This window comes from Mustelus asterias, chromosome 21 (assembly GCF_964213995.1).
Source record: "Mustelus asterias chromosome 21, sMusAst1.hap1.1, whole genome shotgun sequence".
NCBI lineage: Eukaryota > Metazoa > Chordata > Chondrichthyes > Carcharhiniformes > Triakidae > Mustelus > Mustelus asterias.
The window spans coordinates 30661871-30678227 of NC_135821.1; the positions used below are offsets into that span (position 1 = coordinate 30661871).

Genomic DNA, 16357 nt, shown 5'->3' on the forward strand with positions numbered 1-16357 from the left:
AGATTATAGCTGATATCTGAGTCATACACCGGGTAACAGTTTGACAGGGGGCTGGCAATGATGGCTCGCAAATACTGCATTGCTAATACAGTCACTGGGGTCCTTATTTTTCATTTAACATGAGCCATAGGACTAGGTTAGATTTCTCTTGCATTCACACTCCACTGGGAAATGTTATCCTGCTCTTACGTAAAGATTGCACTTGGGTTTTGTGCGTTTGTGTTTGACAGCAATTCATTTTACAGTCCTTCATTTTGATGGGGAGACAATCACAGGCTGAGACACACAGCAGTAGAACAAATCACAGCCAGAATGCATCAGAGCATTCCCATCTTTATATCTCCAACCTTCCAATAAGCCCCTTCCCAAAACAGGATTTCATTCAACAATTCCTCAAGAATCTTTAGCATTTTCCCAGCTAACCGAGGTCCTTCTTGAACATCCTGCCTTGCATCAGAGAAAGATGTCTCTAATGCTATCCAGGAAGATCATTAATATACTGATGACCACAGATAAATGGTCACACTCTAACAGAATATTGACCTTGGCCAGAACCCTGAGAATAAGATTGAAATCTGTCTGCAATCCAGCTTCTACTGATATGATGCTATACTGTGTTCAGCCTGACCTTTCACATGATTCCTTTGTTACAGAAAGTGAAGCAAAAATCAGGAATCTCAGACACACCTCGAATACGATAAACCATTTTGTTGGAATGTAGAAAATAGGAATTCCTCCTTAATCTGGAAATCCTATTCGCTTTCTTGGCCAATCTTTTATGATGGATTGCCCCTTTGTGCAGATGCACTATTGAGGTTGGGGTTGGAAAATAGCTACAAGCCTTCTGTAAAAACATTCACAGGCCATACTGATGAAATGCGTTGTCTGCAGTTTTGGAATTACAGGAGACATCTTCCAACTTTATTCTCATTTTGGGCTAGTGATGGTCCTCGAGGCCACAGAAGATATCCCTTGAAGTGTTGAGATCTGTTCTTCAAAAGTTGATCATTGGTACAGAAAAGACATAATTAAATTAAAATGAAAAACAATCATGATGGTTTTTAAATGTCTTCTTCGATCTGTTCGTGTCAATTCACATAACTACATTCAGTCAGGTTACAGTTCAGCCTAGGTCACCTGGACCTTCTAATCACCTTACTCTAGATTTGTAGAGGCAGATATGTTCAACGTCTGGGTAGACATAGAGATATCTGTAGTGTCCACTGGACTATGATAGTCAGAGGTCAGGTCCTGGTCAATGAGAGGAATGTTCATTGCAGCCAGAGTCAATGCTGTCACTGAACCTTTGCTTAAACTTTGGCTGTAGATCATCAACAACATGTCCAGCTTTTGTTCTATGGACTGCACCTGGAATATACAGAGAAAAGACATGGTATAAATAATCAGAGACGGAATGAAACTAGGATACACTAAAATAAGAATATCAACGTCCATGGTATTCAAGTTATAATAAAGTGTGGTCAAGTGTCAAAATGGAGATGCAGTCGGTGGTGTGATTGGTGATGTAGTGATCTCTAATTACATCTTTGTCATCTTTTTGTGAGGGAGATACAAGGAAAATAACAGCAGAAATTATCCGAGAATCCCCTTGAGCTGATCCACTTTTCACTGAGAATAAGGCTGATCTGTGACCAAGTTCCATCGATCTTTGCTTCATCAATCTCAAATTTAGTGTCAACTGCCGTTTGTGGAAGATAATTCCAATCTTCTAATATGCTTTGTCTGCAGAAATGTTTCCAAACTTTACTCCGAAAGATCTGGTTTTAATTTTTCGACTATGTCCCTTTCCCTAGACCCCCAACCAGTGGAAATAGCTTTCCTTCAGCTGTCCACTCAACCCCACTTAATATCTTGAAAAGTTTGATTAAAGCTCATTTTACCTTTTTAAATTCCAGGGAATACTATACTCGTTTATTTAATATTTCATCTAATTTCACCGTTGAAGACGCGGTATTATTGATGGTCTACTGTTGCTTTGGTGGATGGATGTTCAGTGAGGAGAATGTTCAGTTGTTCGCTGCCTTGGTGTCGCCATATTTGTGATTTTAAACCAAATATTAATTTGTAGCTCTAATTGCAAATGTTGCATATTTAATTTGATTTGATTTATTATTGTCGCATGAATTAACATACAGTGAAAAGTATTGTTTCTTGCGCACTATACAGACAAAGTATACCGTTCATAGAGAAGGAAACAAGAATGCAGAATGTAGTGTTACAGTCATAGCTAGGGTGTGGAGAAAGATCAACTTAATGCAAGGTAGGTCCATTCAAAAGTCTGGCAGCAGCAGGGAAGAAGCTGTTCTTGAGTCAGTTGCTAAGTGACCTCAGACTTTTGTATCTTTTTCCTGGCAGAAGAAGATGGAAGAGAGAATGTACAGGGTGCGTGGGTCCTTGATTATATTGGCTGCTTTTAAAGTAAAGTAAAAGTAAGTAAAGTTTATTTATTAGTCACAAGTACATTAACACTGCAATGAAGTTACTATGAAATTCCCCTAGTCGCCACACTCCGGCACCTGCTCGGGTCACTGTGCCTAACCAGCATGTCTTTCAGACTGTGGGAGGAAACCCACGCAGACACGGGGAGAACATGCAAACTCCACACAGACAGTGACCCAAGCCAGGAATCGAACCCGGATCCCTGGCGCTGTGAGGTAGTAGTGCTAACCCACTGTGCCACCGTGCTGCCCCAGGCAGCGGGAAGTGTAGACGGAGTCAATGGATGGGAGGCTGGTTTACTTGATGAACTGGGCTTTGTTCATGACCCTTTGTAGTTTCTTGCAGTCTTGGACAGAGCAGGAGCCATACCAAGCTATGATACATCCAGAAAGATGCTTTCTGTGGTGCATCTGTAAAAGTTGGTGAGAGTCATAGCTGACATGCCAAATTTCCTTAGTCATCTGAGAAAGTAGAGGCGTTGGTGGGCTTTCTTAACTATAGCATCGGCGTGGATGGACCAGGACAGGTTGTTGGTGATCTGGACGCCTAGAAACTTGAAACTCTCGACCATTTCCACTTCATATGATGTCACTGTTGGAGGGGTGAGTGAAGACACTGGCTTTTCAGTGTGCTCCCTTGTCCTGCAGGAACCTCACTCTGTTCTCCTTGAATGTTGAGATAGCTTGATGGCAGAGATTTCTTCCTATGGACCTGTCCAGTGTTTATCTTTTCCAAGTAGTGGGCACAACAGACTCCAAGATTGGTTTTCAAAACACCTTTGGATCTGAGGACATCCTATGCTGCAGGATCCCATGCCTACCTGCCCCTTTCCCTTTCGGAACAGCATAAAAGCCCTCACATTCCTACTCCTCATCAGTTCTGAAGAAGAGTGCTCAAAATTTTAACTCTGACCCAGATTTCCATTACTGGGTTGGTTGCACAGAGATGGGAGAAATTAAATTTTAAAAATATTAAATTAAAATAATAAACAACCCTCCAGCCCTCATTCCTCATCCACTCTCAACTCCCCCCACCCGCACCACCCCCCCATACACTCCTCATGCCCCAACCATGGCAATCCACCCCCCCATGGCCCCGCATACTCCCTAAGAAAACTTATGCCCCTCTACCTAATGGTCCCTTAAACTTTCCATGCACTCCACAACCCAATGGAACTATATACAATCCTTATGCTAACTTGGTGCCTACTCTTGCAGACCCATGCCCTCCACTCTCCATCCTTTGCTCTTACCCTCTCCATGTAAACTCACCAAGTATCCTTTGACATTTCCAATAAGTATGCAACGCTTATACACAAACACGTTTACTTTCAACATTTAGCCATTTAGTAGTACAGTACTTGAGTATTGCTGAAAATGTTGTCAAAGCTTTTCCCTTGCAAGAATACCAATGTCAGGGAAAAAACAACTTTAAACCGTATAAAGAAAGGCTGCTAATTGGTTGGCATGGGGACTCAGTGTTGAACTTCTGTCCAATCTGCACGCTCTGGGTTTCACACTGCTGGCCTACCAAAATCCCACTTCACTGGAGACAGCTGCTGATTTAAATGGCTGTCTCTGTGCACCATACACGAGCGAACCCTAGCCCAACTCCAGTCCATGGCAATGCCTCTACCAATTAGAATACTTCTAACAAAGCAGAATTTCTGAACTGAGTTGAGGGATATATCTTTGACTATGACTACGGGGTCTTCAAGTTTATGACCAGGGGCAGGATGGTATAAAATCTGCCTTTTTCAGGCTTATTGCAAGGACAAAGTGTTCTGATGCTTGGCTAAAGCAGACAAGTAGCTGGAAGTGTGTACTATGAGAGCGAGGTCTTCAGCAAACAAGAGCTCACTTGGTAGCTGTTCTTTGATCTTTGTGCGTGTTTTGAACTTTTGCAGACTGAAGAGGTTACTATCCATCCTGAACTGAATAGATACTCCTATGTTGAGATGTTTAAGTCCATACAAGGCTGATAAGTAAATGACAAATATAAACAGGAGTCATTTAGCAGCCTGTTTGATGCCTTTAGTGACTGGAAAGGCATCTGATAAAGTATCATTCTGCATCATGCTAGCCATCGCATCAGCTTGAAATGCGCGGGTGACCCTGTTCATCCTTTCAGGGCTGTCATATTTGTACAATAAGAAGTCTCACAACACCAGTTTAAAGTCCAACAGGTTTATTTGGTAGCACAAGCTTTCAGAGTCTCGCTCCTTCTTCAGGTGAGTGAGGAGTTGTGTTCACAAACAGGGCATTTACAGACACTAACTCAATTTATAAGATAATGGTTGGAATGCGAGTCTTTACAGGTGATCAAGTCTTTACAGATGCAGGCAATGTGAGTGGAGAGAGGGTTAAGCACAGGTTAAAGAGATGTGTATTGTCTCCAGCCAGGACAGTTAGTGAGATTTTGCAAGCCCAGGCAAGTAGTGAGCGTTACAGATAGTGTGACATGAACCCAAGATCCCGGTTGAGGCCGTCCTCATGTGTGCGGAACTTGGCTATCAGTCTCTGCTCAGCGATTCTGCGCTGTCGTGTGTCGTGAAGGCTGCCTTGGAGAACGCTTACCCGAAGATCAGAGGCTGAATGCCCGTGACTGCTAAAGTGTTCCCCGACTGGAAGAGAACACTCCTGCCTGGTGATTGTCGAGGTTCAGCAGTTGTGAGACTTCGTACTGTGCTTACCCCAGTCCAACGCCAGCATCTCCACATCATATTTGTACAACACCATGCTTACAATGAAGGCCTTGGCCAGGTCAATAAACAGTTTGTTGAGGTTCTTCTTCTGTTTGAGAGACATTTCTTGAAGTTGATGGGAACAAAGATCCCCCATGGCACGGTGGTACAGTGGTTAGCACTGCTGCCTCACAACACCAGGGACCCGGGTTCGATTCCCAGCTTGGGTCACTCTGTGTGGATTCTGCACATTCTCCCTGTGTCAGTGTGGGTTTTCTCCAGGTGCTCCTGTTTCCTCCCACAGTCTGAAAAATGTGCTGGTTAGGTGCATTGGCCGTGCTAAATTCTCCCTCAGTGTACCCGAGTGTGGCGATTAGGGGATTTTTACAGTAATTTCATTGCAGTGTTAATGTAAGCCTACTTGTGACAATAATAAATAAACTTAAACTTAAGATCGCATTGATCATTCCTCGTCCAGCACAAAAGTCAAACCATGATTGTGGGCTGAGCAAGTCTGTACAGTGGGTGACAATCCTGTCACAATCTGAACACTGGCACATGTTGGACTCCCTGGAGAAATCTCAAGAGTGTTCCTTAGAGGTGTGAGTGCTGCTCAGGCTACTGGCTGATCAGGAGCAGAACTGAATGAAACAGCAAAGGAAGCCTGATGTAACTATCCTAAAAGATTCAGCCAAGAAACAGGAACTGGAACAAAACTTAACTGTTGAGTTTCTCACTGTTCCAGAAGATAACACAGGTATTGACAATTCTTGGAAGAAGTTAAGTGAAGTCAAACATATCATGGTATTGGAGGTCTTTGAATTCATCAAACAGAAGCACCAAGATTGGTTCCACAAGAATGACCATGATCTAACTAAGCCAACAGCAACAAAAGTCAGATACCATCAAATAAAATAGATACTGCAGGATAAACTAAGAGAGATGAAGAACTGATGATGGGAGAACAAGACTCAGGAAGCTGCCACAAAGCATAACTACATGCTCTCAATGAAGGTCTATCTATGGGCCCAAAGCAATGGTACTGCACCCATCCTCTCAGCAGATGGCAACCAGCACCTTGCAAATAAACGTTAGATTCTCCAGTGACATTGAAGGAACAGTGATATATTTTCAAGTCAGGATGGTGAGTGGCTTGGAGAGGAACTTCCAGGTGGCGGTGTTCCCATGTGTTTGCTGCCCTTGTCCTTCTAGATGGTAGATTTTGTGGGTTTGGAAGGTGCCGAAGCAGCCTTAGTGAGTTGCTGCAATGCCATCTGGTGGTGCCATCCCTGCCTCCACCAGAATTCTACCAGTGGCAAGGGTGGCACCACTGGGCCGATTGAATCCCTTGTTTAGGCAATTAATCAAAGGCTTCATCCCTTTCTTCTTCCTTTTATAACCCAACATATTGGAATCCTTATAATTAGATGCATGTGTGGAAGTGACAGAGTTGAGGAGGAACTTCTTCTCCCAGAGGGTGGTGAATCTCTGGAATTCTCTGCCCACTGAGGTGGTGGAGGCTACCTCGCTGAATATGTTTAAAGCGCGGATGGATGGATTCCTGATCGGTAAGGGAATTAAGGGTTATGGGGATCAGGCGGGTAAGTGGTACTGATCCACGTCAGATCAGCCATGATCTTATTGAATGGCGGGGCAGGCTCGAGGGGCTAGATGGCCTACTCCTGCTCCTATTTCTTATGTTCTTATGTTCTTATTGCATTTGAAACTCTGTATTCTTGAGATCTTTTTATTTGTTTTTTAAAATTCATTTACGGGCTGTGGGTGTCACTGGCTAGGCCAGCATTTATTGCCCATGCGTAGTTGCCTTCTTTAACCGCTGCAGTCCATGTGGTGTAGGTACACCCACAGTGCTGTGAGGGAGTGAGTTCCAGGATTTTGACCCAGCAACAGTGAAGGAATGGTGATATATTTCCAAGTCAGGATGGTGAGTGACTTGGAGGGGAACTTCCAGGTATCTGCTGCTCTTGTCCTTCTAGATAGCAGAGATCGTGTGTTTGGAAGATGCTGCCCAAAGAAGCCTTGGTGAGTTGCTGCAGTGCATCTTGTAGATGGTACTCACTGCTGCCACTGTGCATCGGTGGTGGAGGGGTGAATGTTTGTGGAAGGGGTAGCAATCAAGCGGGCTGCTTCGTCCTGGATGGTGTTGAGCTTCTTGAGTGCTGTTGGAGCTTCACCCATCCAGGCAAGTGGAGAGTATTCCATCACACTCCTGACTTGTGCCTTAGTAGACAGTGGACAGGCTTTGGGAAGTCAGGAAGTGAGTTACTCGTTGCAGGATTCCTGCTGTTGTAAGCACAATATTTATATTGCTAGTCCAGTTCAGTTTCTGGTCAATGGTAACCCCCAGGATGTTGATACTGGGGGATTCAGTGATGGTAATGCCACTGAATGTCAAAGGCTGATGGATAGATCCTCTCTTGTTGGAGCTGGTCATTGCTTAGCACTTGTGTGGCATTAATGTTATTTGCCACTTGTCAGCCCAAGTCCAAGTCTAGCTGCATTTGGACATGGATTACTTCAGTATCCGGAGTGTTGAGCTTGGTGCTGAACATTGTGTAGTCATCAGCAAACATCCCGACTTTTGACCTTATGGTGGAAGGAAGGTCATTGATGAAGCAGCTGAAGATGGTTTGGTCTTGGACACTCCCCTGAGGAACTCCCGCAGAAATGTCTTGGAATTGAGATGATTGACCTCCAACCACCACAGCCATCTTCCATTGTGCTTCCAACCGGCAGAGAGTTTCCCCCCAGATTCCCACAGACTCCAGTTTAGCTAGGGCTCTTTGATGCCACAATCAGTCAAATGCTACCTTGATGTCTCGGGGGGTCACTCTCACCTCACCTCTGGAATTCAGCTCTTTTGTCCATGTTTGAACCAAGGCTGTAATGAGGTCAGGACCTAAGTGGCCCTGGTGGAACACAAACTAAGCATCAATGAGTAGGTTATTGCTAAGAAAGTGCTGCTTAATAATGCTGTTGATGACCCCTTCCATCATTTACAGATAATCGAGAAAAGACTGACAGGGTGTGATAATTGGCCGGGTTGAATTTGTTCTGTTTTTTGTGTAAAGAACATACCTGGGGAATTTTCCACATTGCCTGGTAGATGCCAGTGTTGTAACTGCACTGGAATAGTTTGGCTAGGGATGCAGCGAGTTCTGGAGCACAAGTCTTCAGAACTATTGCTGGAATAGTGTCAGGTCCTTTTCAGTATCCAGTGCCTTCAACCATTTCTTTATATCACGTGGAGTGAACTGAATCTGCTGAACGCTGGCAACTGTGATGCTGGGACTTCTGGAGGAGGCCGAGATGGATCATCCACTCAGCACTTCTGGCTGAAGAAAGCTGCCAATCTGATTTGCATTACCATGATGGATGCCTGCTCCACAGATTCCTGTGTAGGCTTCAAGTAGACTATCATGGAGACCGGGAGCTGAAGCCTATGCTCCTTCCTCAAGGGAAATTACCTGTTTCTCCACTTTTATTACTCGTCCCATCATGCTCATCTCATCAAAGGGTTCCAGTTCTGGTGGGACTTTCTCTCCTTTCTCACGCAACTTTTTGTCTGTCGACACCTGACCTTTCCCAATGATTTGGTCGACTCTATGGACAAGGAAAACATCAAAGTCAACAAAAACCAACAGTTATGTTGTGTCCCGTGTTCCTGCCTTTTACACAAAAGATTTTTTTTAAAAACAGGGCAGGTTGAAAAAATGAAACGCCGTTGCTGGGCCTGGCAGTTCATAGAAAATTACAGCGTGCTGAGGACACCATTCTCCATTTATTGACATTATTGGTCAGAAAATACAGGCAATGTTCTTGTGGGTTGCCAGCTGTGTGCTGAATAACATGCTGAAGACATGGCCACCAATCTTGGAATGATAAAAATTGGGAAAGTTAAAGTTAATTTATTCGTCACAAGTAAGGTTTACATTAACACTGCAATGAAGTTACTGTGAAATTCCCTTCGTCGCCATACTCTGGCGCCTGTTCGGGTCAATGCACCTAACCAGCACATCTTTCAGACTGTGGGAGGAAACTGGAGCACCCGGAGGAAACCCACGCAGACACGGGGAGAACCTGCAGATTCCACACAGACAGTGACCCGAGCTGGGAATCAAACCGGGACCCTGGCGCTGTGAGGCAGCAGTGCTAACACTGTGCCACCATGCCGCCCACAAGAGGCCAGAATAAGAAGAGTGCAGAAATATTGGAGAACATTAGAGCAGGCTCTGCAATTCGATGTGTTTGGAACCTAGGCTTCCTTTCTTTAAAGTACCGGAGATTGGGTGACCAAATTCAAGATTGTGGAAATGATGAAGGTGACTAACAGAGCTGGTTCTTATTAACGGCTCTCTGTTGGGAGCAGCTCAAATTCCAAGATGTACAAAATAAAAATTAGCTTCTCATGAAAAGAAGGGAAGCTAGAGAAGTTTTTGTCCAAAGGACAACTGAATTCTAGAGTAGGTTAACAGGGAAGGGCATTGAAGTTGATGGTTTACAGACATGAAGCAATAGGACTGATGGCCTTTTGAAATGTATTAATTCTTAATTTTCATTCTTCCCACAGCCACGTCAGTTAGCAGTAATCGTGTCTCATTTGACATTTGCTTTAGTTGCTCACCATTTCTTTGTGTGGCATAAATACCAGAAATCTAGCAGTTTTGTACAGATAATTCTGCAAACCTAGTGGTTTAGTTTACAGAGTGAACGTCAAAACCCCCCTGAGTAGTTTCTGTTTGGGGTCGATACTGTAACTAGGACCGGCCAGTGAAACATCCCACACTAACTGGGACTGTCCAGGGGTTAATTTTAATGGTGGGAGGGAGGGGAGGTCACATGACAGTAGTTGGGTGGGTTAGTGAAGAAGATAGCTTGTTAAAATTCAGCAATTTGCAGAGGTTGATCCCTCTTTATAGAATTTGAAGATACGCTAAATGCAACCCATTTTTCAGTTTTAATACTGCCTGGCCTGGTTTAGCAGGCCTGGACAAAAGCCTGCAACTGAAGGGGCATGGAGAAGGCTGGTTCTCAGAGGTATGTGCCTTTCCAGCATTGGTTATGGGTCAACAAGAGCAGGAGTGTTTCTTCCTAGCTGTCCTAAGCAAACCAGTCAATGATCAGTCTCCTTCATAATTGGACTTTTCCTCCACGCACTCTTTAAAGACTGTTCTACCTTTATGGCCTCTCCAGATGTGTCTGATCGCTCCAATGTTGGCCATGGGCGATCTTTCAAGCCCATTTGACCAAGTCTACCAGAGCCTATGGTCTTTTCAGGCCTGTGTTCAACAGCTGAATGGTGGGAAAGCTTTTAGAAATAACTACCTAGTCACACAGACAAATGTAGATCAATCAAAGAAGACCAACATAGACTTTGGACTGGGGGAAGGAGTGTGGGGTTCCCTGGGACTCAGCACGAGGTCATTGCTTTTCTTGATACATCTTAATGACCTACAGTTGGCCATACAGGATACAATTTCAAAATCTACGGATGACACAACATTTGGAAGTATAGTAAACATTACAGGGCAGGTTAAAAAAGTGATTTAAAAAGTCATACAGGAGTTTGGACTTTGAAACAGAGGCAAAAAGTACCAAAGCAAGGACGATATGGTAAACCTTCATTAAACATTTCTTCAGCTTCAACCTCAGCCTCTGTATTGTGTCCAGTTCTGGACGCCACGTTTTAGGAAGGTGCAGAAAAAGAATGGTTCCAGGGATTGAGGGAATTGAGTTATGTAAATAGTTTGGAGAAGTTGGGGTTGTTCTCCTTGGGGAAGAGAAGGTTCAGAGGAGATTTGATAGAGGTGTTCAAAATCTTGAGGAGTCTGGACCAGAAGATACAGAGAAACTGGCAGAAGGGCCAAGAGTGAGAGTAAACGCGGCACGGTAGCCCAGTGGTTAGCACTGCTGCTTCACAGCTCCAGGGACCTGGGTTCGATTCCCGACTTGGGTCACTGTCTGTGTGGAGTTTGCACATTCTCCTCGTGTCTGCGTGGGTTTCCTCCGGGTGCTCCGGTTTCCTCCCACAGTCCAAAGATGTGCGGGTTAGGTTGATTGGCTGTGCTATAAATTGCCCCTTAGTGTCCTGAGATGCGTAGGTTAGAAGGATTAGTGGGTAAAATATGTAGGGATATGGGGGTAGGGCCTGGGTGGGATTGTGGTCGGTGCAGACTCGATGGGCCGAATGGCCTCTTTCTGCACTGTAGGGATTCTATGATTCTAAACTGATTTAAGATTAATGACAAAAGAACTGACGATGACATGATGCCTCTTCACACAGCGAGTGGTTAGGGTCTGGAATGCACTGTCTGAGTGTGTGGTGGAGACAGATTCACACAGCGAGTGGTTAGGATCTGGAATGCACTGTCTGAGTGTGTGGTGGAGACAGATTCACACAGTGAGTGGTTAGGATCTGGAATGCACTGTCTGAGAGTGTGGTGGAGACAGATTCACACAGCGAGTGGTTAGAGTCTGGAATGCACTGTCTGAGTGTGTGGTGGAGACAGATTCACACAGTGAGTGGTTAGGATCTGGAATGCACTGTCTGAGAGTGTGGTGGAGACAGATTCACACAGTGAGTGGTTAGGATCTGGAATGCACTGTCTGAGAGTGTGGTGGAGACAGATTCACACAGTGAGTGGTTAGGATCTGGAATGCACTGTATGAGAGTGTCAAAAGGGAATCAGATAAACACGGGAAGAGAAAGGAAAGGCAACAGAGAAAAGTCACGGAGTGGCTGCAGCTGAATTGCTGTTGCAGAGAGTTAGCAATGGGCTGAATAGTTCCATCTGTGTTGTTACTATTCAATGATATTAATTATTTTCACACATTCACTGATTCACCATTAGCAGAATGGATATTGCTTGACTTGCTATGGCACCAGATCCATCGGCTCAGCTAAGAGCAGACATACCGTGACTGGAGGCTCTTGATTCGACCCAGCATGTCCAGGTGTCCAGCAGAGTATTGCTCTATCACATCTTTCACATCGTATGGTCTCAAGGTTTCTTTAAACTTTCTCTTTGCTACAAGAAATTTCAGGATCCTGCAGAGAAAAAGAGAGTAAAAACACATTTGGGAAATTCAGTATTGGGTGGGTTTCATCTTGTTTGATGGCTGTAGGTTAGTCTATGATGTGAACTACAGAACCAAGATTGCGAGCTGACAGAGCAGGAGAACATTTGTAGGTAATACTGTGAACATAAGCATTCCATACCAGCATGTTCCCACCTTTGGTTGCTTTTCCCACAGCTTCTGGCTTTTCCTGTTGGACTGAGTTGCCCAGTTCAGACTGTCACACCAATACTGAACCACTGTGGAAGTGGATTTAAGTGTTTTTCCATAGAAAGTAAATGGTCTGTGACAGGACAACAGCATGTGACTGAGTGCGAACCTCAATTACTGCTGCCAGGGACTGATGTTGAATACCATGTAGACATGGTGGGCAACCTAGCCTAGTATGTGGGCTGCGAGACTGAAATCAGGCCTGTTCACTATGAATAAGATGAAATATATTTAATACATGCCAAATATTTCATAACGAGTTACAGAAAATGCTTAATCATTATATATATTAATAGAACTCTCATCAACTTCAAATGGTAAAAACAAAATAAATATTTACACTTTGGACACAGAGGGAGCGCACGGCTCTCACAGTCAATGTTGTGAGCAATCAGCACGCACCTCACTGCACTCGCCCTTGCTTTACGTGCGAATCACTTCAGTCAGACCAGTAGGAAAAAAACTACGCAGTTGCAAATCAGCAGAATATGGCAATCGTGCGCACGGTGCAACCGTCAACAAAATGTCTCGTGGGTTGCACTCAGAACACGGATGTGTCACACATGTGATCCCCGGGCTGCAGGTGACCCACCGCTGCTGTGGCGTGATTGCAAGCCAAGAATGTAACTGATATGTTCACATCACATCAGAAATAGTGAGAGAATGGCTTACCGAACTAGAACATCAAGAGCATATTATGGATCTGGAACCACCCAGTGCATCAGTCATCTCGAAAAAGCAATTTGTTCACTGATAAAGCTGAAATTATTGAATTTAACATCTCCTGGGAAATCATTATTAGTTAACTATCCCAGTGTACTCTGTGGTCTATTTGAAACGATGGTTCCTGCCTAACACAAGTTAAGGCAGGAAGTGGTCTGGAGGATATCAGGTGAGAGATAGAGTACTAGAATGTTCCAGTACAGAAATAGATGACTTGGTCCATCAATCCTGTGCGAATGTTTTTCCTCTATTTTGGTCTCTTCATCACTATCCTGCCCACTCTCCGTATAATTTAGTATTCCACTTTTTCGTCAATCATGTTTCAAAAAAGGTCTTTGTGAGAAAGGATCCCATATTCTAATCTCTGTGAAATGAATTTGCTCTAAAGTCTAGCTTTCTCTATTTTATTATTATCTTAAATCTGTACTTTCTGATTACCATTTCATGTAGCAAAAGGAATGCCTTCTTACACTCTTCACAAATATGATGACTTCCATTAGGACAAGTTTAAATCTTCTTAGATATGGTGAAAGAACCCTAATATCTCAAGTCTCCCTTCATATTGTAATCCCTCACCTTACAAATCTCAATCGTTTGTAATATTCTAGTCAACCTCCACTGTATCTTTCCCATTGCTTTCACATTCACCCTGTCATGAGGAACCAAAATCTGTACACAATATTCTAGCAGCAACCACAAACATGATCTCAGAAGATGTTGAAAAGTTCACTAGGGTCTGATGGAGTCTGGGGAGAGAGAAGCTGAGTTAATGTTTCAGTTCAATGACCTCCCTCACCAGAACCCTCTGATGAAAAGTAATTGATCTGAAAACATTGAGTTGAATGTTATTGGCCCCCAAGTGTTGGCTGGGAGGTGGGGGGAGGGCAGTAAAATAGCAGGGGGTTGTGTTGGTACAGCTCCCTGACACAGTTCCTGATGCGCGATATAACTCACGAGGCTAGAGATGCTCGAGGAAATAAAGGCTTTTATTGACTACTACAATAGAGCTACAATATATAATACACGATCCCAGACTGAGGGGTCCCAGACAGAGCAGTGACCTTTATACCTCTCCCAGGAGGCGGAGCCCGACTGGGATGTACCATAATAACTATATTACAGGTAGAACAGCCCAACCCTAACCCCAACAGTAACATGTAGAACAGCCCAACCCTAACCCCAACAGTAACATATATACAGACTCATAGTACTGGCCAGACCCTGGCTCAGTACTACCTGGTGGGAACCAACGATGGTTCACCACATTCACCCCTCCTTTGAAGACAAAGGCCGGTGGGGTACAAAAAAACACAGAACAATTGGTCATCAGTCTATAAGTTCAGACGGTCAGGGGGACCGCACTGTCGTTGTGACCTCCTCAACACCGGCGATGACACCGGAGTAGGCACTCACAGTGGCGTTCTCCCCAAGGCGGTGTCCAACGGCTCTTCCAATGCCTCACGGGCCGGTTGACCCCGAGGTGGTGACAATCCACTGAGCTCGGACACGCCTTGAAGTGGCGACCATCTCCTGGACTCAGGCAAACTGTACACGGGAGTAAAAGGGTTAAGTGATGGTCCCGATGCTGCCCACGCCGTGTCAGGAGGGGAAACAATAGTTGGGGGGTCTCTAACAGGAGGTATGGGAGCGACAGGGGTTTCCACGTCCCCTGCTGGCGCCAGGTCTCGAATCGAGACCGTGTCCTCTCGCCCGTCAGGGTATGCCACATAGGCATACTGAGGGATGGCGTGGAGGAGATGGACCTGTTCAACCAAAGGGTCGGACTTGCGGGCCCTAACATGTCGCCGCAGGAGGACAGGTCCTGAGTACGTCAACCAAGACGGTAATGAGGTCCCAGAGGAAGACTTCCGAGGGAATGAAAACAGCCTCTCATGGGGAGTAGCGTTGGTTGCTGTACACAGGAGTGAGCGTATGGAGTGGAGCGCATCAGGGAGCACCTCTTGCCAACGGGAGACTGGAAGGCTTTTTGACTTCAACGCCAGTAAGACAGCCTTCCAGACTGTAGCATTCTCACGTTCCACCTAGGGTTGTAGCTCGTGGTTCTACTAGAGGCAATCCCGTATGAGAGCAGGTATTGCCTCAAGTCATCGCTCATGAACGACGAGCCCCTATCACTGTGGATGTAACAGGGGTACCCGAACAGGGTGAAAAGATCACGAAATGCCTTGATAACCGTGGCAGCGGACGTATCAGAACAGGGAATGACAAAAGGGAATCGTGAGTACTCATCAATGATATTGAGGAAGTACACATTCCGATCTGTCGAGGGAAGGGGGCCCTTAAAGTCCACACTCAGTCTTTCGAAGGGACGAGTGGCCTTAACGAGTTGTGCCCTGTCAGGTCGGTAAAAGTGCGGTTTGCATTCCGCGCATACCCGGCAGCTTCTAGTTATGGACCTGACATCCTCCACCGAGTAGGGTAGATTCCGGGCTTTTACGAAGTGGTAGAGCCGAGTGACCCCTGGATGGCAGAGGTCATTGTGGAGAGCCTGCAAACGATTCTCCTCCATACTGGCGCATGTTCCACGCGACAGGGCATCCGAGGGCTCGTTGAGTTTCCCTGGACGATACATGATGTCGCAATTATAGGTGGAGAGTTCGATTCTCCACCTCAAGATCTTATCGTTCTTGATCTTGCCCCGTAACGTGTTATTGAACATGAACGCCACGGACCGCTGGTCCGTGATCAGGGTGAACCGTTTTCCCGCCAAGTAATGGCGCCAAAGCCAGACGGCCTCCACAATGGCCTGGGCCTCCTTTTCCACCGCCGAACGTCGAATTTCAGGGCCTTGGAGGGTGCGAGAGAAAAAGGCGACGGGCCTGCCCGCCTGGTTAAGTGTGGCGGCCAGGGCGAAATCAGATGCATCGCTCTCCACCTGGAAGGGGATGGACTCATCGATAGCGTGCATCGTGGCTTTCGCGATGTCGGCTTTTAGTTTTTCAAAGGCCAAACGAGCCTCTGGTGCTAGGGGAAAAGAGGTAGACTTGATGAGCGGACGGGCTTTGTCCGCGTAATTGGGAACCCACTGTGCGTAGTAAGAGAAGAAGCCTAAGCATCTTCTCAGTGCTTTTGCGCTAGTGGGCAGGGGAAGTTCGAGGAGGGGAGGCATACGGTCTGGATCAGGGCCAATGACCCCGTTTTCCACCACGTATCCGAGGATAG

General features: G+C 45.4%; 1 protein-coding gene across 1 annotated transcript in view; it reads right to left on the reverse strand.

The window, feature by feature from the left end:
- Window positions 1-294: 294 nt before the first annotated feature.
- kcnq4 (potassium voltage-gated channel subfamily Q member 4) overlaps window positions 295-16357 on the reverse strand; it is a 573223-nt gene continuing 557160 nt past the window's right edge. The window contains exons 12-14 of the mRNA XM_078237159.1: window positions 12081-12212; window positions 8632-8767; window positions 295-1368 (exon numbers count right to left, since the gene is read on the reverse strand). Coding sequence (XP_078093285.1) covers window positions 1156-1368; window positions 8632-8767; window positions 12081-12212 — 481 coding nt within the window. The 3' untranslated portion in view covers window positions 295-1155. The remainder of the gene's footprint in view (window positions 1369-8631; window positions 8768-12080; window positions 12213-16357) is intronic.